Source organism: Pyrus communis, chromosome 11, assembly GCF_041283825.1.
Source record: "Pyrus communis isolate YQ-2024b chromosome 11, ASM4128382v1, whole genome shotgun sequence".
In the NCBI taxonomy this organism is placed as follows: domain Eukaryota; kingdom Viridiplantae; phylum Streptophyta; class Magnoliopsida; order Rosales; family Rosaceae; genus Pyrus; species Pyrus communis.
In genome coordinates, this window is record NC_142575.1 from 15,167,174 (window position 1) to 15,191,455 (window position 24,282).

General features: G+C 37.9%; 1 protein-coding gene across 1 annotated transcript; it reads left to right on the top strand.

The window, feature by feature from the left end:
* The first annotated feature begins 391 nt into the window (after positions 1-391).
* Positions 392-2,152, top strand: LOC148692946 (uncharacterized). Its single transcript, XM_088680274.1, has 2 exons — positions 392-979; positions 1,283-2,152. The coding sequence occupies exons 1-2, from the start codon at positions 392-394 to the stop codon at positions 2,150-2,152; spliced, it is 1,458 nt and encodes a 485-aa protein (XP_088536400.1).
* Positions 2,153-24,282: the final 22,130 nt, after the last annotated feature.

Genomic DNA, 24,282 nt, shown 5'->3' on the forward strand with positions numbered 1-24,282 from the left:
ATAATTTTGATAACTTTTTGTTATTATTTTAATTTGTTTTTACTATAATAGGTGTTGAAAATTAAAAGATTGCAATCGTGATAGAGTTGGAGGGGTGAAAGATAGAAATTGAAAATTCTAATAGTTATGCCTACATGATAGGGATTGAAAGATTGTAGGCATCTTAGTGTCAACATAATATTTTTCCTTCGTAAAGTGGTAAAACATGGACAAGAGTTGGTTGACAATACCCCGAAATTTTGAAGCGTATACAACTAGAATTAATTTGTTTTTGGATCAAGCAGTTGCAAATGGTGTTGGTCCTGATAAATTTAGATGTCCTTGCAAAAGATGTTGTAATCGATTTACTTTTGTTAGGAACACTATTGTTGAACATTTCATATTGTATGATATGGATAAAGATTATAAAAACGCTTGCTGGCGACATCATGGCGAGCAAAACATTGGAGAGCAAAATGTGGCAATTGGAGAAGAAGAAACAGGAGATGAGGTGATTGGCATGCATGATTTTCTTAATGATGTATTTGTCCAACCATTAACAAAAGAAGGTGTTGGGACGTCTACTGAACCCCCTATTGGGGGAGGGCGTCCAAAAGAGGTGCATACTTTTTTTAAGTTGCTTGAAGAGGCAGATCAAGATTTGTGGCCAGGTTGTAAGGAGTTTAAGAAATTGGAAGCAGTTGTAAGACTATATCAGATCAAGTGTTTAGCAGGAATGCCTGACGAGATCTTCACCACTTTACTGGAGTTAATTAAAAGAATGTTGCCTGAAGGGGATTGTTTGCCTGAATCTTATTATAAGGCAAAAAAACTTATAAATGACTTTGGTCTGTCGTATGTGAAAATTGACGCATGTCCCAATGATTGCATGATTTATTGGAAAGATACTTCGGATTTGACCATGTGCTCGGTTTGTGGTAAATCAAGATATAAAATTACCAATGCAGAGGATAGCTCGAGGAAAAAGGTCGCAGCTAAGGTTATGTGGTATTTTCCTTTAAAACCACGATTGCAACGATTTTTTATGTCGAAGCATATGGCTGAACATATGAGGTGGCATGCAACTGAATGTCCTAAGGATGAGTTTATGAGACATCCTTCAGATTCTCCAGCATGGAAGCATTTGGATAATTTATATTCGGATTTTGCGTCAGAAATTCGAAATGTCCGATTAGGGTTGGCCAGTGATGGATTTAATCATTTTGGGAAAATGAGGAATGATAATAGCACATGGCCTGTGGTGCTTTCTGTTTAAAATTTGCCATCTTGGATGTGCATGAAGCAATCAAATTTGTTGTTGTCTCTGTTAATATCAGGACCGCGCAGTCCTGGTAAAGAGATTGATGTATACATGCGTCCATTGATTGACGAGCTGAATGAGTTGTGGGAGATGGGCACTCCCATTTATGATGCGTATTCCAACCAAAGTTTTACGATGAAGGCTGCCGTGTTATGGACTATAAGTGATTTTCCGGCTTATGGAATGTTGTCAGGATGGAGTACACATGGCTATAAAGCTTGTCCACATTGCATGCATGATAAAGAATCTATTTACTTGCCAGCGAGTCATAAGATTTGTTATATGGGGCATCGATGTTTTCTTGAAGATAATCATAGGTTTCGAAGGCAAACCATAACTTTTAATGGTCACCGAGAGCATCGTAGTGCACCAAGGCAGTGGACTGGTTTACAATGTCTTGAAGAACTTTCTACATTGAGATTTACTTTTGGAAAACCAAACAAAGATGCTTCAGTTGGGCAACGCAGAAGAAGAACTTCAAGCAGTACAAGTAGTAACAGTCAATGGAAGAAGAAATCTATTTTTTATGAACTACCTTATTGGAGGCATTTGTTGATTAGACACAATCTTGATGTTATGCATATCGAGAAGAATATATGTGACAGTGTCGTGGGAACATTGCTAGATATAGAAAAGTCTAAAGATGAATTGGCTGCACGTGCAGATCTTGAATTCTTGAACATAAGACATAGTCAACACCCATGTAGAGAAGGAAATAGAACATTTCGACCTCCAGCATTTTTCACATTGAAAAGAGAAGAAAAAACTGCGTTTTGTAAAATGTTGTCTACTATTCGGGTCCCTGATGGATATTCATCAAATCTGTCGCGATGTGTACACGTGAATGAATGAAAAATACATGGGTTGAAAAGTCACGATTGCCATGTTTTAATGCAGCAGTTACTCCCGCTTGCAATACGCTCGGTTTTGCCTAAAACTGTTACTATGGTTTTATTAGAGTTGAGTGCAATTTTCAGACAGTTGTGTAGTAAGAAGAAGTCTGAGGAAAGATTTAAGCAACTGAATTCAAGAATTGCCTTGACATTATGTCAACTTGAAAAAATATTCCCTCATGCATTTTTTGATATAATGGTGCACCTCCCAGTTCACTTGGCAGATGAAGCAGCTCTTGCAGGGCCTGTTCAATATAGATGGATGTATCCAATTGAACGGTAATGAATAAATTTTTATAAATTTTTTACAATTGTAGTCATAACTTTAATTAATAATTATAATAATTTGTATTTCGTTTTATAATTGTAGGTATTTGCAAACACTGAAGCGTTATGTTCGTAATAAAGGTCGTCCTGAAGGTTCTATTGCTGAAGCATATTTGATGGATGAGTGCTTGTCCTTTTGTTCCATGTGTCTTAGAGACGTTGAGTCTCGTCGTACCCGTAGAGGCCGAAATGAAGATGGTATTAGATGTGGAGTATCTAGTGGGTTATCAAATTTTGACTCGAAAGGATGTTATATGGGTTCAGGAGAAAATGTGGAGCTCGTTCTAAATGTTCTTGATCAGTGCCATAGATACATTCTAAATAATTGTGATGAAGTTAGCCCATTTAGAAGGTAAGAATGTTTAATCATACATCTTAATGTTTTATTGGTTTTCTTAACTTTGAAAAAATAATTATCTAAATTGGACATAATTGTGTAGGCAACATGAGGAATTCTTGAAAACTAAACATCGTCGAGAAAGGTTAACTATGCGACAAATTAAGGAGCTAAGCAAGAAAGAATTTCCAGAATGGTTCAAGCAACATGTGAGTTGATATAACAATCATATTATTTATTTATTGTTTTGCATTTTAATTATAACATGTTTATAGTTATTCTGTCAATTTTTATCTTCATACTTATTACATATGAATTCAAGATATGATGCTAATGACACATTGATATCTCAAGACTTGCATTGGCTAGCTAATTATCCTAGTAGGGTTGTGAGTAGATACAAAAGTCACATTGTTCATGGATTTAGATTTCGTATAAAATCTGTGGATGATGAGCATAAGAATCAAAATTGTTGTGTCTTTGTACCTGCAAATGTTCCTGGAGCAATTGGGCAAGTGAATTGTTATGGCAGAGTTATAGATATGTTCGAGGTTAAATATTGTGGTCTTATTGAAGCAGGAGATAGGGGTCGAGCTGTGATGTTATTTAAGTGCGAATGGATTAATAGTGAAAGTCCACGAGGAATGAAGACCGATCAATATGGATTTACTATGGTGAATTTCAATCAATTGGGATTTAAAGAGGATCCTTTCATACTAGCATCACAAGCATTACAAGCATTTTACGTGGAGGACACAATTGAAAAAGATTGGCACGTAGTTGTTCGAACTCAGCCAAGAGATTTATTTGACGTCGTATTAGAGGATAGTGATGCTATTGATGATTATGCCATGCCGAACTTGGATGATCGAATTCTTGATAATGAAAATTTCCATACAAGGGTTGGCATGGAAGAGACTCCTTTTCTTGAATCATTAGCGTTGCCTACCGGGTTCGTTAATCATGCAAATGCCGACGATGAGCTAACAGATGATGATAGGGAATATTATTTTTTGTATTAATTAGACTCTCTTTCATTTTGTATGTTATCATATCGTATCATAAAATTATATTTCTGTTTTTTTTTTTGCTTGTTTCCTATTGCTTTTAACCGACAAGTAAGATTCGCTATTTGAGCTTGAAGATTAGCAATTGCCATGTCTTACTTCTCTAGTACCTGAAATCAAAGAATAAAACTAAATCAAATATCAAAAGAAAAATAAACAAACAAACAGAGGGATTAGCAATTTTACTAATCTCCGGCAACGGCGCCAAAATTTGATGTGAAATATTCTAACACTCAAATTAAAACCCTATGACTGTAGTATATGAAAGTAGGGATCGTTTTAGATCGGGGATTAGAAGGGATGCTAATCTACTCAAATTAGACTCTAAAACACTAAACTAGACTCAAAAATAGAAAACTATACTTATATGACTCAAAACAAACTAAAAAGACTCAAAACAGCACAAAATAATCAAATAGACTCAAACTAGACACTAAAGGATGATTTGGATGAAAATTATTTTTAACTTGACTCAAAACACTTAAAAACATAAATTCGGACATATTCTAACTAAAAGACACAACCAAGTAAAGGGGGATTGGATTTTGGACGGAATTAAGGTAAAAACAAACAGATTATAAAGACTCTAAACAACTTAGACGAAATTAGGGAAAACTATGGGTGAATGGCAAGCTAAAGGGTCTTTCTCCGCACCTGACACATATGCATATGAACCAATTTCCAGTTATTATTCCTTTAGACTATGAATGACAACGCCCCAAGTTAATTGCATCGCACAACTAACCATCAGATTTTCCTTATTTCATTGAATTAGATGGAATACGCATCACAACCAAATTATCTTTCTCAAGTTCTCTATATGAAACACATAATAAAGATACATATCAAGAGTCATTAAGTTTTGTGAAAATCATAAGCATTGACAAGGCATTCATCACTATGAAACACATGAGACTCATACCAAGGATTTACTTAACACGATTGTGACTAGCAACCTCCACTACTTGTGAATATAAGTGAATAACTATTACGTGAGACCCCCTTATACTCTAGCATCAAATTCATGCATGCGAATTAAGTGTCGACCCCCAACCCACATACATAAACAAGTTTTAATAACTTAGATAAGCAAATCACATTCATGCCTTAAGAAACAATAACTGGATATAATCAATTCATATAAAACATATAATCATGGCGTCAAATTCACCTCTAACTAAAAGGAAGTTAGTTCCACATGTTCACAAAACAAAGATATAATACACCTAGAAACACTCCAGGTGGCTCCTCATTCCTTCCTTGCTGCCAACAATGGGGATTTGTGTGAATTTAGGCTCTTGAGGTGTGGTGGATGGTGTGGTGTGAATTTGTGGTAGAGGGTGGTTGTTTTTTAGTGTTGTGGCATCATGTATTTATAGGGTGAAGGGGAGGCACGAAATTGGGTTGAAAATGAGAGGAATTAGGACTCCAAATCACCAAAGAACAAGGACACTTTCAATCAGCTTCTAAGGAGGACAAGGAATGGTCCTTGTGGCAGATTCTAGAACTTCTAGAAGGGTTGCATGTGGCATAAACTTAATGCACGAAAATAGGGCTTCTAGAACTTGATATTTAGGTGATTTAATGTGAAAAGGAGTCCTCTTTGAAGTTGGAATTAAGGTAGGAAAAGATTAGGATAGGATAAGATAAGATAAGGTTGGATAAGGTTTGGATAAGATAAGGAAATTTGGATAATATTCCTTCTTTGTAGCTGATTCCTTATCTTCAAAGTCTTCAATTTAATTCTTCTAGATCGTAATCACATTCCTAGCCTCTCTTGATCTTCAAATTCGTCCATCCACCTTGCTCCATGCATGTGCAATCCATTCCAAGCCCAAAATTGCTGTAAAATGCTCCAAATTGCACTTTCTTGCCAACTTTGTCAATTGAACCTAAAAACACACGAAAATAGCTTAAAACACTCTAACAAGTAGAAATAGCTATGTAAATGCAAGAAAACAAGCTAACTAAGTCGCATAAATATGCTCCTATCAATAAGGGTCGAGCTGTGATGTTATTTAAGTGCGAATGGGTTAATAGTGAAAGTCCACGAGGAATGAAGACCGATCAATATGGATTTACTATGGTGAATTTCAATCAATTGGGATTTAAAGAGGATCATTTCCCACTAGCATCACAAGCATTATAGGCATTTTACGTGGAGGACACAATTGAAAAAGATTGGCACATAGTTGTTTGAACTCAGCCAAGAGATTTATTTGACGTATTAGAGGATAGTGATGCTATTGATGATTATGCCATGCCGAACTTGGATGATCGAATTCTTCATAATGAAAATTTCCATACAAGGGTTGGCATGGAAGAGACTCCCTTTCTTGAATCATTAGCGTTGCCTACCGGGTTCGTTAATCATGCCAATGCCGACGATGAGCTAACAAATGATGATAGGGAATATTATTTTTTGTATTAATTAGACTCTCTTTCATTTTGTATGTTATCATATTGTATCATAAAATTATATTTCTATTTTTTTTTTTTTTGCTTGTTTCCTATCGCTTTTAACCGACGGCATATGTCATCTGTGTCAGACTTGGCGTCGATTTTAATCGACGCAACCTTAGCCTATTTCGACGCAATGTTAGCCTATTTCGACGTAAGGTAAAAACCTGTTGTGAATCATATGTATTAATGCGAAACAAGGACGATTATTTTTTATTATTTGCAGTTTTATACCCCTAATAATAATAATTATATATTAATTTAACAGTTTTATACCCTTAAAAACTATAATAATTATATATATAATTATATATTAATTTAACAGTTTTATACCCCTAAAAACTATAATAATTATATATAAAATTATTATACGAAACTAATTTCAACGATCCAACCGTCAAACATGTTTGTATATAATTCGAGATCGTATATGCAAAAAATCGCAAAAAACAAACATTCTGAGATCAAGTAATGGGACAAAAAATTTTGACGGTTATCAACAAAAAATGACGATTTAACGGTTATTTTAAGTCCGATTTTGATGATTTTTTATAACTACACTCCTTGACCCTATATGAATACAATGAATGAATTCGATCTTCAATTTAAAATATTTATACTAGAGGATACCACAAAATCTTATGTTATACTTAATGAAAATATGAATAAACTCTTAAGTGTTAGTGAATCTATCATTTTGATGGGATACGCATTCTACGAAACTAATTTCAACGATCCAATACTCAAACATGTTTGTATATAATTCGAGATCGTATACGCAAAAAATCGCAAAAAACAAACATTCTGAGATGAAGTAACTTGACAAAAAATTTCGACGGTTGTTAACGAAAAATGACGATTTAACGGTTATTTTAAGTCCCATTTTGATGTTTTTTTTATAGCTACACTCCTTGACCCTATATGAATACAATGAATGAATTTGATCTTCAATTTAAAATATTTATACTAGTGGATACCACAAAATCTTATGTTATACTTAATGAAAGTATGAATAAACTCTTAAGTGTTAGTGAATCTATCGTTTTGATGGGATATGCATTCTACGAAACTAATTTCAACGATCCAACCGTCAAACATGTTTGTATATAATTCGAGATCGTATACACCAAAAATTGCAAAAAACAAACATTCTGAGATCAAGTAACGGGACAAAAAATTTCGACGGTTATCAACGAAAAATGACGATTGAACGGTTATTTTAAGTCCGATTTTGATGATTTTTTTACAGGTACACTCCTTGAACCTATATGAATACAATGAATAAATTCGATCTTCAATTTAAAATATTTACACTAGTGGATACCACAAAATCTTATGTTATACTTAATGAAAGTAGGAATAAACTCTTAAGTGTTAGTGAATCTATCGTTTTGATGGGATACGCATTCTACGAAACTAATTTCAATGATCCAACCATCAAACATGTTTGTATATAAATCGAGATCGTATATGCAAAAAATTGCAAAAAAAAAACATTCTGAGATAAAGTAACGGGACAAAAAATTTCGACGGTTATCAACGAAAAATGACGATTTAATGGTTATTTTAAGTCCAATTTTGATGAGTTTTTACAGCTACACTCATTGAACCTATATGAATACAATGAATGAATTCGATCTTCAATTTAAAATATTTACACTAGATTTTATGTCATGATGATCAATGAAAATTGAATATTTTGTAGAAGGAATAAAATGCAAGCTTTGAGTTACATTGGCAAGGTTTAAACTTTTGAGAAATTCTCATCTAATCCATTCTAGTAAATAACAACCAAAAGTTATCAAAGTTATCAAAATAACAACAAATTAAAATAACAATTAGAGTGCAAAAAAAATTAATTTAACATAATATATCTTATATTCCTAAATATTATAAGTTTAGGTTATATTTAATATTGTTAATTTAACATAAATGCTTATAAATATTATTCATTCCGTTTTCTCATAACAATTCAGATTATGCTCATCTAATCCATACTAGTAAATAACAACCAAAAGTTATCAAAATAACAACAAATTAAAATAACAATTAGAGTGCAAAAAAAAAATAATTTAACATAATATATTCTTATATTACTAAATATTATAAGTTTATGTTATATTTAATATTGTTAATTTAACATAAATGCTTATAAATATTATTCATTCCATTTTCTCATAACAACTCAAATTATGTTCATCTAATCCATTCTAGTAAATAACAACAAAAAATTATCAAAATAACAACAAATTAAAATAACAATTACAGTGCAAAAAAAATTAATTCAACTTAATAAATTTATTTATTAAAATATTATATGAGATAACATAACTGATTATTTTTTAATTTTGGGTTAAACTTTTTTTTGTTTTTGTTTTTATCCTTGTTCCCTTTTTTTTTTTTTTTTAAGTTAAAACTTTTTTTTATGTTAGGCGGGAATTTTCCCCCTTTTTTTGCACGGGGAAATGGATTGGAAGACCTTTGTTAGTCACTGTCATGTCAGGCTTACTTTGGTTTTAACCGACGCAAACTTATCCAATTTCGAGACTACCTGCTACGGTGGTCTTTCTGTCAGAGACACTACACAGATTTGTTCTTATTTCGACGCAAATTTGTTCTTATTTCGACACAAACTTGTTCTTATTTCGACGCTATAAAAATCTATCAGGCTAACGTCGGTTTTAACCGACGCAATGTGACCTTATTTCGACGCTACTGACCTTTCAGTGAAAAGTATGTCAGGCTTTTAGTCAAAAGTATGTCAGGCTACGTTTTGATGGGTCGAGTCAGATATAGTGTCGGTTTTAAGCGTCGCAAACTTGTTCTTATTTCGACGCTATGCAAACTAACGTCGGTTTTAACTGACGCACTAGGACCTTATTTCGATGCTATGCAAACTAACGTTGGTTTTAATCGACACAATGATCTTTCAATGAAAAGTATGTCAGGTTACTTGTGTCTAGGTCGAGTCAGACCTTGTGTCGGTTTTAACCGATGTAATGTGTTCATATTTCGACGCTAAGTTTTTATCCATATTTAATCTCATTTATTTCCCATCACTTCCGTGATTCCACTTTTCTCTCTTGTTTTTTCCTCTCTTTCTCCCATTTCAAGCTTACTCTTTCCCCCATTTCAGCCATATTCCTTCTCCTTCCATTAAATTTTGCTATGGATAATTCTCGTGAAGATCAACGTTCTGAGGAACTTCATTTGGAAGAGGACGAGGGTGATGCTGGTTCTTTTTTGAATTATTATTAATCTTAGTTTTTATTTTTATTTTTTTGTGTGTGTTTAAACTATTATTATGCCTAAACTGAAAATATACATTTGTTACCTGGTTTTTAATTGTGTTTTTGTATTAACAAGGTACATCTCAACGGAGGCGTGGACCCTCAATTCCTAAATGGATGAAACAGCTTTGTTCGTTTGATTCGTCCGGAAAATGCATTAGTGATAATGCTAGTGCTTTTTCAAAACATGTCGCAGCGGAGGTTAGAGACTATAGAAATCTCCAGTTGTAGAAAGATTGGCGTAAGGTTACGGAAGAAGATAAGGAAGCTTTCTGGAATAGAATAAAGGTATAGGTATTTTTATTTTTAGTTGAAAATAGAAGAATAAGTCAATGATTGTAATAATAATTGACTAGGTTGATTTTTTTTGTTTTTTGTTTTTATGGATGTAGGGAATTTTTTTTTTTGAAGATGCAGATATAGTAAAAATGCCTTTGATCCATCATATGATGCTTAAGATTGCGGAGCATGCGCACAAAGAGTTTAGAAATAAGTTAAAAAAAAAATATTATACTAAAAGAGCAGAAGAGGTGCGCATCCAACCTCCTCTTGATGTGATTCTTGCCTAGTGGGATGATTTGTTGGCATATTGTAAACCTTACATGATATATTTCGTTATAACTTTAAATTTGCCTAATATAATCCTTTTTTTTTTTTCAGGAGGTTGTTGAAAAAAATAAGATTAATCGGGGATTGAAATCAATGAACCATACTACTGGTACAAAATCCTTTGCAAGAGTGCGGGAAGAATATGTATGGATTGTACATTTTGAAGAAATGATTAATTTTAAATAATCTATAGTTATAAATTTTATTTTTAGTATGAGGTTTGCTTAATATTGTTTGTATGAAATTTTATTTTTGATAAAGCGGAAGAAGCATGGGAAAGAAGCAGATCCTGTAACCTTTTTGCGTGAATGTCATACATGAGAAGATAAAACATGGATTGATGAAACATCGGAGCGTACATGGGTAATTGATTTTTTCGTGTTAGTATTTCATTTTATTAATTTTTATTATCTATAGCTTATTTTTCTGTTTTACGATTGAATTTTTGTTTTTAAAAATTGTAATGCAAGGCAACAATGGAGAGCAATCTGCAAACGTTGATTGAGTCGGGCCAGGAGGATAATGAAGATCTTAGGACCCGAGTTTATGTTGATACAATGGGTCCTGAGAGGCATAATAGAGTCAGAGGATACGGTCATGGTGTGACTCCTGATATGGTGTCCTATGCATCTTCTTCATCTTCTACATCAATTTCCTGCAGGAGATCATCTAAGAGTTCAATGGCATTGCTGATGACTCAAAATAATGAGTTGAAAATGAGGGACGAAAATAATAATAAACGGATTTCAGACCTAGAAAACAAGCAAAATCAGTTGTTTGCATGGTTTTTCCAAAGATTTTAGCCACAACCACCGTATAGTCCGGAAACCCAACAGTCAGGCCAGAGTCAGCCTCCTCAATAGTCGGGCCAAAGTCAGCCTCCCCCTGCATATCCGTATGCTGGCCATAATCAGCAACCTCCATATCCTATGTATCCGATGCCTACGCAGCCCATGACATACATGCAGCAACCGCCCATGCCATACATGCAGCAGCCGCCTTATCAAGTGCCAGTATATCGACCCAAGATGGCTGCTCCTAGTGGATTTTGTCCTGAAGTTCCAGCTGGGGGGTTTTCTGGAATGCTTGCGGGTGTTGGATTTGATGTGGACTTGTCGAGGATTTTTGGATCAGATGGAGGATCTCAAGGAGAAGGTTCTCAAGCAGAAGGATCTGGATGACGTTCAAGCGCAGATTCGGTTGGGTAGTTTATTTGGTTCATTTTCTTGTCAGCTAAATATGACACTTTAATCGTTCTATCTTTTTGTTTTTTTATGTCATGTTGTAATGTCGGATTTAGTGTTTGTTACCACGAATGACTTTTTGTATTTTATGTGGAATGTTAGATGTACAGTACTTGTATGTTTTGGCACTACTGTTCTTGTTATTTATTTTCATTAATGTTTATTTAGATCTTGAAATTTATTATTTTGATTATATAATTTATTTTAGTTGGAATTAATTGAAATTGCATGCAGTTGTCCATCTATTTTTATTATTATTAACAAAGATAATGTCGGTTAAGACCGTTACTAGATTTCATATTTTATTTATTTAATTGTTATCTAACGTCGGTTTAAGGGATATTTTATTTATTTAATTTTATTACAATGTCGATTAAAAGCTACAGTAGGTTGTATATTTTACAATTAAATTGTTGATGTATACGTCGCTTTAAACCAACGTTAAATTTAGTGTCGCTTTAAACCGACGCTGTGTAGCGGCGGATTAAGCCCACAAACCGACATTGAAGCCCTTTCGTGACGCTAGCAATAGTGTCGCTATTCCAATACGACATTACATTGTTTTATGTCGGATTTGTGTCAAATTTCCGACAGAAATTTGATTTCTCGTCGGTTTTTCCTCCGCCGGTGATAGCATATATTGTAGTAGTGGGAGTCCATTTCGAAGAATTTGGCACAAAGTCGGAGAAAGAAGTCACACCAAAAAGAAGGATGCTTCCAATAAAAGGAAAAGAAAAAAACTCTGTCGCAGCCGTCGTCTTGGAGTTAAGAAGAAAAGAGGTTGCTGATGAAAAAGAAGAAGGCGCATCTGTGGTTCGAGATGTCGACGGAGAAGAAAATTACATGCAGAAATAACAGAAGGATCCCAGTGCCAGACAAACAAATTCTGAGTCGGCGCTGTCTCAAAATTGTTGAAGACCCAACAGGAAGCCGTGCACTAAGCCACAGCAGCACTCTCAATCCTGCGTAAGTCTTGCACCAGTAACAAGAAAGGAAGACCTTCAGGTCAGTCGATGGGTCGTGGTCATCTTCAAAAGCCCTTGGTTCTTCATTGAGACAAAAACCCGAAGAAAGCCCAGCCAAAGAAGAATGGGCGCTGGTTGTCGCTGACAAAGTTTTCATTCGAATTCCTGTTTAAATTAGGAATTGGAAGAAAAAATCTCCAGCAAGCAAAAAGGATTCGTGACTTTAAGGATTCGTGAGGACAAATCCATGCAGGATGTGGTAACCTCAAAAGAAAGTACTTGTTTCAAAAGAAAGTACTTGTCTCAAAAGAAAGTGCTTGAATGAAAGTCTGACTATAAGGGCCTAGAAAGGCATTTATAAAAGAAATGGTGCTCTGCCACTTGTTTTTATATTTTCATTAAACAATATGAAAGCAAAGAAATGGTGTTCTGCAATCTGTTGTGCAAGAGATAAAAGTCAATAACAAAAAGCGAAAGAAAGCAGGCATGGAGATGAAGTGACGGAGGTTCCAAAACCAAGAAGAAGAAAGAGGAAAAATGGATGACTCTATTACCTCCACTGGGCAGTTTAAAAACTCAAAGGAAAAGACGAGTCAAACTAGTCTTTCACAATGGAAAAGGGTCCAGCTTTCATGCTTTCAAAATCCTGTTTCAATTAGGATTAAAATCCTTCGAAATCCGAAGGCAACAGCAAGAGAGAAAATAAAAGCTCCTTCAAAACTTGGAGTGCCATTCACGTGGGCATTATGAGCATGGCCCCATTGATTAAATATGGTGCATGAAACAAGTAAATATGGAGACAAAATGATAAGGGAAACAAAACAAAATTTGCCTCTGGATGTCTCTACGGCATGTAAAGGAAATTGGGAAATTGTCAAGGACTCTATTTTACTCTCTCAAAGAGAATAAGTCCTGTGAATAGAAAAACAAATATGAATAAGTTCATACCAGTTGGCCTCTTTGTACTAGCAACCATGGATCAATAGCATATGATCTTTTTCTTACGGCAAAGGGAAAAGAGTCCAAAAACATAGGCATAAGAATAAAAAAGGCACTGGAACTCCCAATCATATTGTGGTAGCAGCTCCAGCATACATGGGCCTTTTTTTACAAAGTTGAAGTACCCTCAAATTAGGCTCAAGGCATAAAGCGGCTCCAAATACTTAATGGCACAAAGCTACAACAAATGGCACAAAGCCACTCCAAATTCAAATGGCACGAAGCCGTAACAAGACTTAAATGGCATGAAGCCATAACAAGTATCAAAAGGCACAAAGCCGTAACAAGACTCAAATGGCACACAACCGTCCTCCAAATTCAAGCAGCACGAAGTCACGTCAAGTTTCAAAGGGCACGAAGCCGTATCAAATCCCAAATGGCACGAAGTCGAAGAAAAATCTCAAATGGCATGAAGCCGTATCAAATATCAAATGGCACAAAGCCGCAACGAGTCTCAAAAATCACGAAGCTACGTCAAACGCTCCAACAACGTAAAGTCCTACATGAGCTAAAACTGCACAAGGCATCAAATGCTCCAATGGCTCAAAGTCCTCGCCCGCACGAGCTAAAATTGCACAAGGCATCAAACGCTCCAATGGCCCAAAGTCCTCGCCCGCACGAGCTAAAACTGCACAAGGCACCAACGCTCCAATGGCCCAAAGTCCTCGCCCGCACAAGCTAAAACTGCACAAGGCATCAAACGCTCCAATGGCTTAAAGTCCTCGCCTGCACGAGCAAAGTCCTCGCCCCTAAGAGCTAAAACTGCACAAGGCATCAATCGCTCCAATGGCCCAAAGTCCTCGCCCGCACGAGCTAAAACTACACAAGGCACCAACGCTGCAATGGCTTAAAGTCCTCGCCCGCATGAGCTAAAACTGCACGAGGCATTAAATGTTTCTTGCCTGCATGAGCTGAAACTGCACAAGGCATCAAACCCCAACAAATACATAAGGAGCTATGAGTGACTTGATCCCTCAACGAGGGTACGTAGGCAATCTAGGGCTTTACCTAGATGCAGTCACAAAATCAAATAAACACCCAAATCCCCAAGTTACAATTTATTCATATTAGAATCAAAGGGTAGTCCTTTCCCAAAAGAAGGGTTATAATTAATAGGCGCGTAGTCTAGAATAGTTCGAACTCAAATTAATAAAACCCTCTTCCAAAAAAATGAACGAGGGTGAAATTGTGTCGAGTGAATTATTTGTTTACATATTATGTACAATTTTTGCTCAACAACGGGACATGACCAACATAAGCAGGTCACCTTTCATGGACAATATCGAGCAAGCAGAGCCTCCACGCAAGTTCAACATGCCACATTTCACATCCTTCAAAGGAGATAGAAATTTGGAGAGACACTTGAAGCACTACCAAAGCACAATGGTCCTTTATCGGAATAACGATGCTCTTATGTGTAAGATATTCGCTACCACTTTACAAGGCGAGGCGCACGATTGGTTCCACACCCTGCCACCACAATCCATCTAGTGCAGCCTTCCAAAAAAGACTCCTAGCAGACCACCCATTGTTCGGAGAATTGTTCATAAAAGAAGATCTAACTTTGGTAGACTCTTTCACTTTGGCAGAGAAGCATGCATTTTAGGATGAGGCTCGCAGATGCACATTCAAGGCAAATTCGAGCAATCTTGAATATGAAGTCCCCCACTACTCCGAAGGAGATTCAAGGTCTGACCAGACGAGTAGCTGCAATCAATCGTTTACCCTTGCGGTCCACCGATCAATGTGAGTCTTTTTTCAACTTAATAAAAAAACAACAAGACGAATAAAACGACGAGTGCGAGAAAACATTCAAAAACCCGAAGAAGTAACTGACATCACCTCCCTACTATCCAAACTGGAAGCAACGGATGACTTATTTACATATTTGCCAGTATCTGAAGCATCAATAAGCTCTACCCTCTTACGAGAAGAGCTAGGGGCCTGATTACTTGTATTCCACAGTTCAAAAGCTCTTTTCAATGCGAAAACCAGTTACCAGAAATTCAAAAGCTAACTTTGGCGACAGTTGTTGCAACCCGAAAGCTTAAGTTACACTTTCAGACGCAAGCAATCCTCATGACGCACTATTCCGCAGAATCCAGACTCGCGAAAATAAAGGCGTAGACATGATAGGAACATATGCATGCGACTTAATTAGCTTGTTCTCGTGCATTTATGTTGTGTTTATTTAGTTATTTTAGTGTTTAAGGCCACTTTTGTGTATTTTCAGATTATAAGGCCAAAGTGTGCAAGAAGATGCAAATTGGAGTATTTTGGAGCGAAAGAGGAATGAATGAGTTGAAGACTTGAAGAAACGACGAATTCCTACTCCAACGATGAATTCTTACCAAAACGAGGAATCCTACTCAAACAAGGTTTCCTACTTGAAGTAGGAAAGTTAACCCTAAGTTTCCCATTTTGGTAACCTTTCCTAAACTTAAACGTCCGTATTTTCTAGCCACTTTGACGGCCTTGTATGCATTTTAGGACACAAAACCATGGCCCTAGCCCACTTTAAAGCCCTAGCCGTGCCCTTGCACTTTCTTTTCCTTCCCTTGCCGTGCAAGGGGGGGTATTTAAGTCCATTGTCATTCACTTAAACCCTATTTCCCTCTCCTAACCTAACCCTAGGGTTTCCACCATTTAGCCGCACCTTAGGGACCTATTATTATTTTTCTTTTCATATTTTTTAGCAACACAAAACCAAGCAGCCACCACCACCTATAACCATTCAATCCGTAGCCTTCCATTTTATTTTTCATTTTTTTTTAAACCATTCAGCTACAAAAGCTAATTCCTTTATCTAAGCCGTAGCTTTCCCCTTCAAATCACGCAGCCACCCTTCCATATTTTTTCCCCATCAACCGTGCATCCCATTAGCCAATTCACAAAAAGCCGTGCACCCCCCCCCCCCAAATTTATCAAAGAACCTAATAAACCAAAAAGAAAACCTAGCGGCAGCAATATAGATTATTTTCCTTCCTTTGCCGTGCATTTTCTATAATTATTCACCCTAATTCTCTCCTAAAAACCGTGCAGCCACCATCACCTTTTTCTCTCCAATTCTTTCCCTAGCCTCCACCATCACCCACCACTCTAATTATTCACCCTAATTCTTAACAGCCGCAGCACCATTCACCCTAATTCTTCCATCCGCAGCCACCTTTACACCCCATTCACTCTAAGCCGTGCATCCACCCATCCATCTATTCTCTTAATCAGCCACCTTCACACACAAAAAGCCTAGCCGTCACTCCCATATTGATTCTACCATTTTTCTCTCCTAAAACCGTGCAACAATCTCCCATTCTCTAAAACAGCCGCAGCCACCATCACCCTTTCTCCCTTGATCCGTGCATTCACAGCCATTTTCAGCCACATTCACAACCTTGCCGAACCACCAAACCATCCTAAACCCATCTATAAACCATTCCACACCTTCCTACACCATCTTTGCCGCAACAAGAAGGAGAGGAAAGATTAGCTTAGTCGCGCAGAAATTCAAGTGGATTCGTTGGGCGTTCTAGGTGTAATCAATCCTTTGTTCATTATGTTTAAATTAAATTTTGTTTTTCTTGTTGTGAACATGAGAGGCTAAATCCCTATTTAGTTAGGGGGTGATTCGAAACCATGTTTATGCTTGCAATATGATTTGATTACTTTTGGTTGGAATTTCATGTATTGTGGATTCAATTTGTTTAACTGCTTGATTGATAACTTATTTGTGTATGTTTATTGAGAGTGCACGCTTAATTTTCATGCATGAATATGACGCTAGAATATAAGTGAATTTCACCTAATAGTTATGAACTTATATTCACAAGTAGTGGAGGTTGCTTATAAACAATCGCGTTAAATAAATTCTTGGCATAAGTTTCATGCAATCATAGTAACGAATGCCTCGTCAACACTTATAGTTTTCATGATGCTTAATGATTCTTGCTTGTATCTCTATTATGCAATTCATGTAGGGAACTTGTGGGGAATGCTTTGGGTTGTCGCATGCAATCATCCAATTCATTAACTTAAGGAAAACTTGACGGTTAATTTAAGCGGACCTAATTAACCCGGGGTGTTGAGTTTCATAATTCATCGAAAGACCAACTGAAAATCAAATTGTATGCAAGTGTGACATGTGTGGAGAAGAACCTTCTAGCTAGCATTCATCCATATTTTCATCACATTCATATTTACATTCTGCCTTTAAATTACAATCTGTGCATTTAGTTTAATTTCGTCAAAACCTCAATCCCCCTTTACTTTAGTGTCTAATTTAGTTAGAAAGTGTCTTAATTTGCGTTTATAAGTGTTTGGTATTCTTTGAGTCTCGTTTAGTGTTTTTAACGTTTGTTTTACGTTTTTGAGTCAGTTTCCAAGTGATTTAGTAATCCCTCCTAATCCCCGGTCTAGAACGATCCCTACTTGCATCTTTACTACAATTGTCACAAGAGGGTTTTAATTGTTTACCTTTGCGGTCCACCGATCAATGTGAGTCTTTTTTCAACTTAATAAAAAAACAACAAGACGAATAAAACGACGAGTGCGAGAAAACATTCAAAAACCCGAAGAAGTAACTGACATCACCTCCCTACTATCCAAACTGGAAGCAACGGATGACTTATTTACATATTTGCCAGTATCTGAAGCATCAATAAGCTCTACCCTCTTACGAGAAGAGCTAGGGGCCTGATTACTTGTATTCCACAGTTCAAAAGCTCTTTTCAATGCGAAAACCAGTTACCAAAAATTCAAAAGCTAACTTTGGCGACAGTTGTTGCAACCCGAAAGCTTAAGTTACACTTTCAGATGCAAGCAATCCTCATGACGCACTATTCCGCAGAATCCAGACTCGCGAAAATAAAGGCGTAGACACTGGTGGATGCAAAGTTTTCTGACGAATATACAACTTAGCCCAAAAGGTGCGCCAAGGGTAGATGAACACTAGAATGACACACTCGAAAACAAGTTTTGTCCTCGTCGCGCCAAAAGATTCTACATAAGAGCAATATATACCGGTGCACGGTACAAGGGCCCAACCGACATTTGCTCCATAATTCAGCTTTAGAGTGGCCCAATACTGGCAATTAAGCATCTCATGATGCGTGTAACATGGCCCCAACCCCATAACTCCCTATCGCGCCTTCATACCTAGCCTAGGTAACCCAACAGAGCAACCCAACGACGCCTTGAATGCAACCGAGCATGCTCTAGCCATATTTGCTTCACTCAATTGAGACTTCTAGCATTTGCACGTTGACGACGCATCCAACTACAAGGGCTCGGGAGCAGGCGTGGTCCTTGTCACCTTAGACGGTTCGATGCTCGAGCAAGAAATCACTCTAAGCTTCAAAGCATCCAACAATGAAGCAGAGTACGAAGCTCTATTAGCAGGCCTCCGAATGGAAAAAGACTTGGCAGTGAAAAAGCTGGCAATTCATTTCAATTCCCAGCTAATCACCAGCCATACTACTAGGGAGCACATGGCAAAACATCTGAAAATGGTGCAGTACCTAGAGAAGGTATGAAAGCAACTTAAGTTGTTTTAGACTTACACATTTACTCAAGTTCCATGGGCAGACAACGCCCACACGGACACGCTAGCCGGCCTAGGTTCTGCCCTCGACCATTAACTCAAACGCTTTGTTCTGGTGGAATATCTAGATAAGCTAAGCATAGAGGCGGAGCTAGCAGTTGAAGTGTCACAGGTTAGTACAATTCCAAACTGGCAATATTTCATTATAGACTACTTGGTCAATGACACACTCCCTATGGAAAGATTGGAGCCTAGAAAACTCCAAACAAAGGCAACACGTGGAACGATATTCTTGTTCATTATAGACTACACGTGGAACGATATTCTTGTTCGAAGATCCTACACTAGACCACTTCTTCACTGCCTAGCGTTTCCCAATGACCCAAATGTTTTAAGTTCAATCCACGAAGGTGTTTTGTGGAAATCATTCCGGAGGTCGATCTTTAGCACATAAGGCTTTTAACGCAAGCTACTACTGGTATACTATGCATAAAGACGCTAAAGAGTTACTACAAAAATGCAACCGCTGCCAACACTACAAGCCGATACCAGTACTGCCTATCAGCAAACTATACCCACATACGAGTCATTGGCCGTTCATGCAGTGGGCAATCAACTTGGTAGGGCCAATGCCGCCCGTTACTGAGGGCAGAGGCATGATGATCGTGGCAATTGACTACTTCACCAAGTAGGTGGAAATAGAGCCCATTACAACCACAACTTAGACGGACATAGAGCGCTTCATATGGAGAAACATCATTTGTCAATTTGGCATCCCTCAATCCATCATCACAAACAGTGGCTCGCAATTCGTAGGCAAAGATTTAGCGAAGTTCTTCTAGAAATATAGCATCAAGCATCACATGTCCACGTTGAGGTATCCCCAAGGCAATAAGCAGGCTGAAGCATCGAACAAGACGATTCTTCACTGCCTTAAGAAATCCATCTCTGACAAGAAGGGAAAATGGCCAGATGAACTTCCCGGATGTCTATGAGAGTATCATACAACTAAATAACGAGCAACCGGTGAGACTCATTTCTCGTTGGCATTTGGTTTAGAAGCAATCATTCCTCCCAATGTCATCGTGCCAAGTATCAACACTCTATTGCTAAGCATTGAACAAAACAAAAAAGATATGGCCACAAACTTAGATCTGGCAGAAGAGAAACGTGAGAAGGTCATCACCAGCATTGCAGCCTACCAGCAGCAGCTCCTCTCCAGCTATAACAAAAAGGCCAAGATCTAGCAGTTCTAGCCTGGACATCTAGTCCTAAGAAAAGCCTTCATCACTGCTCGCAAAGAAGGCTCCAAAAATATGAATCCTATCTAGGAAGGTCCGTACAAGATTAGCAGATTAGGCGGTAAGGGTAGTTACACCCTCGCCACCATGAACGACAAATAGATCAAAAAGCAGTGGAACGCCTACAATATGAGGAAGTACCATGCATAACCCCCCGTTACATCAAAGCCTAAAGACTCAAGCAGCTCGACAGACACCACCTCACAAGCCGAGGACTATCCAGTTGTTATGCCGTTTCTACCTTACAACTAAGTTTTCGTTCATTTCACTAGTTTTTCAATAAGGAATTTAGAAGTAATCTACAACTTGGCTTGGTTACATGATTACAACAATTGATCACTCATGCACTTCAAAAGAAGACCGTGCCTTTCTTAGGGACTTATTGCATGAATTGCAACCCTAGGGACCAACCATGTTTTCCTGTGCAAGAGGGTAAACGAATTCCTCGACACCCACATGGGTTTGCTCTCCAATGCGAGAGGATAAACTTTACACTTCGAATATCCAGACGTGGAAGAGTCGGGTTGCCCTGGTATAACTAGGTACGCTATGACTTGCATCGAGATTCCTAGAAGTAGCCACAATGGTTTTTTTCAAAGCTTGGCGAACTGAAGGATTTTGGGTCTCTTGGCCTAATCCGTAGGGAATAAGGCCTTAGAGACGGAGGAGGTACATTACCCAGTACGCTCTATGGACGGCTGCCCTGGAACCTTAAAGCTGTTACCGAGTGCACTAAGGTAGCCTACGGTTTCCAGAAGACTGCCTAGGGCTTGCCCTTGAAGTAATAAGCAGCGCCAAACTTATACAACCACACATTTTTGTGAATATACGAAGCTTTATCCACTGCCAACATGCTACGCAGTCGATAAGCTTCACCTTTACCAAGCGTTGAATGATCGTTTAGATCTACACTAATTTCTAAAGTGTTGTGATACTTGCTACGCAACCCACGAAATTGGTTACATAAAAAGCAAGGAGTTATCTCAGGCTTTTACTTACGAATATTCAACCGCGTACTTTAGATACGAAAGATTAGAGAATTTCATGACCCAAAAATCTTTAGTATGTTATGATGTAGGCTACACAACTTAAATGATTGAAGAAAGCCAAGGTTAACAACCAAGTGGTCACGTAGACTCGTCTGCGTTTGTATGTAAGGCGTTCGACTGCCGACCCTATGGCTAACATCTTTGCAAAAGTTCTACACCAACACATACAGTTGCATATGCTACATGGGCCTATTTGCTTATAGAAAAGCAACATGCCTGTCGCTGGACTAAAGGTCAAAGGTTGGGTGTAAACAAAAGAAGCGAAGGAAGCAAGTTTATTAATTTTTCTAGTAAAATTGATAAACAAATAGCAAAGGCCAAAGGAGTTCAAGCAAAGAAAAAAACAAGGAAAACAAAGAAAATCCTAAAGACTACCTAGAAGACCACTCTTCAGCAGCTTGGACATCCCATGACTACTCGGTCGTCACACCTTTAGTAATGGCATCATTCGACGCTTCACCCCCGGCTACCCTAGTCTCGGCACCAATTTCTCCAACTACTTCACCAATGGAAGCCTCAAAAGTAAAGGCAAGCAAGTATTTTGGAGAAATAGAGAAGGTCTCGAAGTCTTTCCCAATAAACTCAAAGTCAGATAGCCTACCAAAGAGATGATCCACATAACCTAGCTAGTAGAAATCGGCCTGACGCTGAACAAGCGAAGCCTCGAGCCCAGCTTTTTTACCCTTCAGCTGCTTGTTCTCCTTGAGAAGACTAATACGGACACGCTGTAGCTTATCCACTTCTTTCTTCATTGCACTTTGGAGTTCCAACACTTGGGATTCAAGCCTAACGACGATCTTCTTAAAGTGGACCACTTAATTATAAGCATCAATCATTAATTTATCCTTTGTGTAAGTAGCGGAACGAAGCTCAAAAACAGCACGCTCAAGATCTTGAATCTGAGGTATTTAACATCCAATCTCCTTCTCTGCACTTTCATACTTAACTTGGATCACATCAAGCCTAGTCTTCAAGTTAATGATCTCTTGGCGAGTGGTATTAAGTTGCAAAGAAGTCGAGGCAAAGATATTAGACCTTTTCAAAGTAACAAGCTTAGACTCCAACCTTTTGATCTTTTAGGCATAGGAATAAGCTTCAACTGCATAATCTTCGCTACCTCATTAGTAGCCTTGGTGTCATCTTGGCCAATGAACATAGACTCGATTGCTAGAATCACCGTTTTCTGCATTATAGCAAGCAAAGCAGTCCTTCTATATTTAGTTGTATGCTTCACAAAGGAACTTGGGCAAACAACCCCTTTAACGCCATTAACAAGCTTGGCACATGTGTTCATGTCTTCAAGCAGATCTGGTTTCAAAAGTGCACAAATCTCAATAGCCTCCCTAGAAATAGGCTTGGAGGATTTCTCACAGTTGCCCATGCGAGCAGTTTCCTCTTTTTTAGAAGGCGAATTAGTTTTAATAGTAAGGGGAGTGGGCCTTGGCCCCACTTTAGCAGTAGAGTCCACCTTATCGTTCTTCATAGTAGCAAGCCTCTCCCAAGGTGAACTGGACTTAGCTCCCAACGGACTTCTTGATACAGATTTCGGCACTGGGGGTATAACAGAACCTCTATGCTGAGCAATTCTATTAGCAATTGTACTAGCCATTTTCGGCATGGCAGACACCATATGCTCAGATCTAGTAGCCTCATTTTTCTTTCTATCGAAAAAAGTCAAGTTAATCATAAGCCTCTTGGCAGCAGGTGGACCCTTACAAGCAACGGATGAAGTTTTCGATTTTTTCTCAACTGGCATCTCTAGAGTAGGCTGGGAAGATCTCTTCTTTCCACCTTCATTCATAGTAGGTTCCACGACAGTGATCGAACGAGCCAATGTATCCATCTTAATCCTCTTTATCTCTTCTCTCAGGAGCATCACACCTTCCTCTGGACGAAAATGACTAAGCAGCCAACGCTATTCACTGTACGCAACGGGAGAGCTCAACCCATGATGGCTTTTCGCTTATTTTTTTTTCTCTCGGATGAGTAGGCAAGAGGCCTGCATGCCTAACATTCTAGCAGCCCATGAAGCTCGTGACCTTCTCATTTATCTTAATCGTCGGCCTAGCTCGCATCAGGTCCAAGAGCCCCAAAGGAAATGAGTCATGTGACTCGCCTAGCACTACGTCCTCGCGCCTCAATCTACGGCCCCAACCGCATAGCTGCCTTGGGATCTAGCCAAGCCGAGTAGCCCAAGCAATGATCCCTACCATAACACTCCTCGACCTATGCCAAGCCGACTCATGGCCCCTACCAGTAAATGTGTCGCACCACCCCGACTGTTGCCCTGCAACAACACTATCCAAGAAGAAGACAAGGAAAATTAAATTTTTCTTACCTCGATGCGGTGCAAAGAAGATGAAGAAAGCAACAAAAGACGATCCTTTGCATGGGTAAGTGTAAAAGATTGTTAGGGGAGGTGGAACAAATATCCTCTAGATTTCTCTCTCTTATAGGGTAGAACAAATTGCTTTCTGAAGCTGATTTAATCATCTACTTAAGGTAGACTTAATATACTTTATAAGTGATTTATTTCCCCTTCCTAAAAGGATCTAATTTCCAATTAAAGAGGGAATCTACATCAAAATAGAAAAAATTCCTATGTTTCCTAAAGCAAGAGAATATCTCTACACCTACTACCTTTTCTTGCGAGCAGCCCAACAGGTGTGGGGGAGCATTTGTGGAGCCAAAAATAATCAAGAAAATTATAGAGGCGACACATGGACTTTTGGGTTAGAAAGAAAAAATTACTCTTGAGGCACATCGGGATTCCTACGCGCATGCAATGAATAATAAGGGCTCAATCAAGGAAGAGTCAAAGGTGATGAAAATGGTATTTATTCAAAACCTTCTCATCACTCCTCATCAAATCCTCACCCAAAAGGTAACTCCCAATTAGTCTATT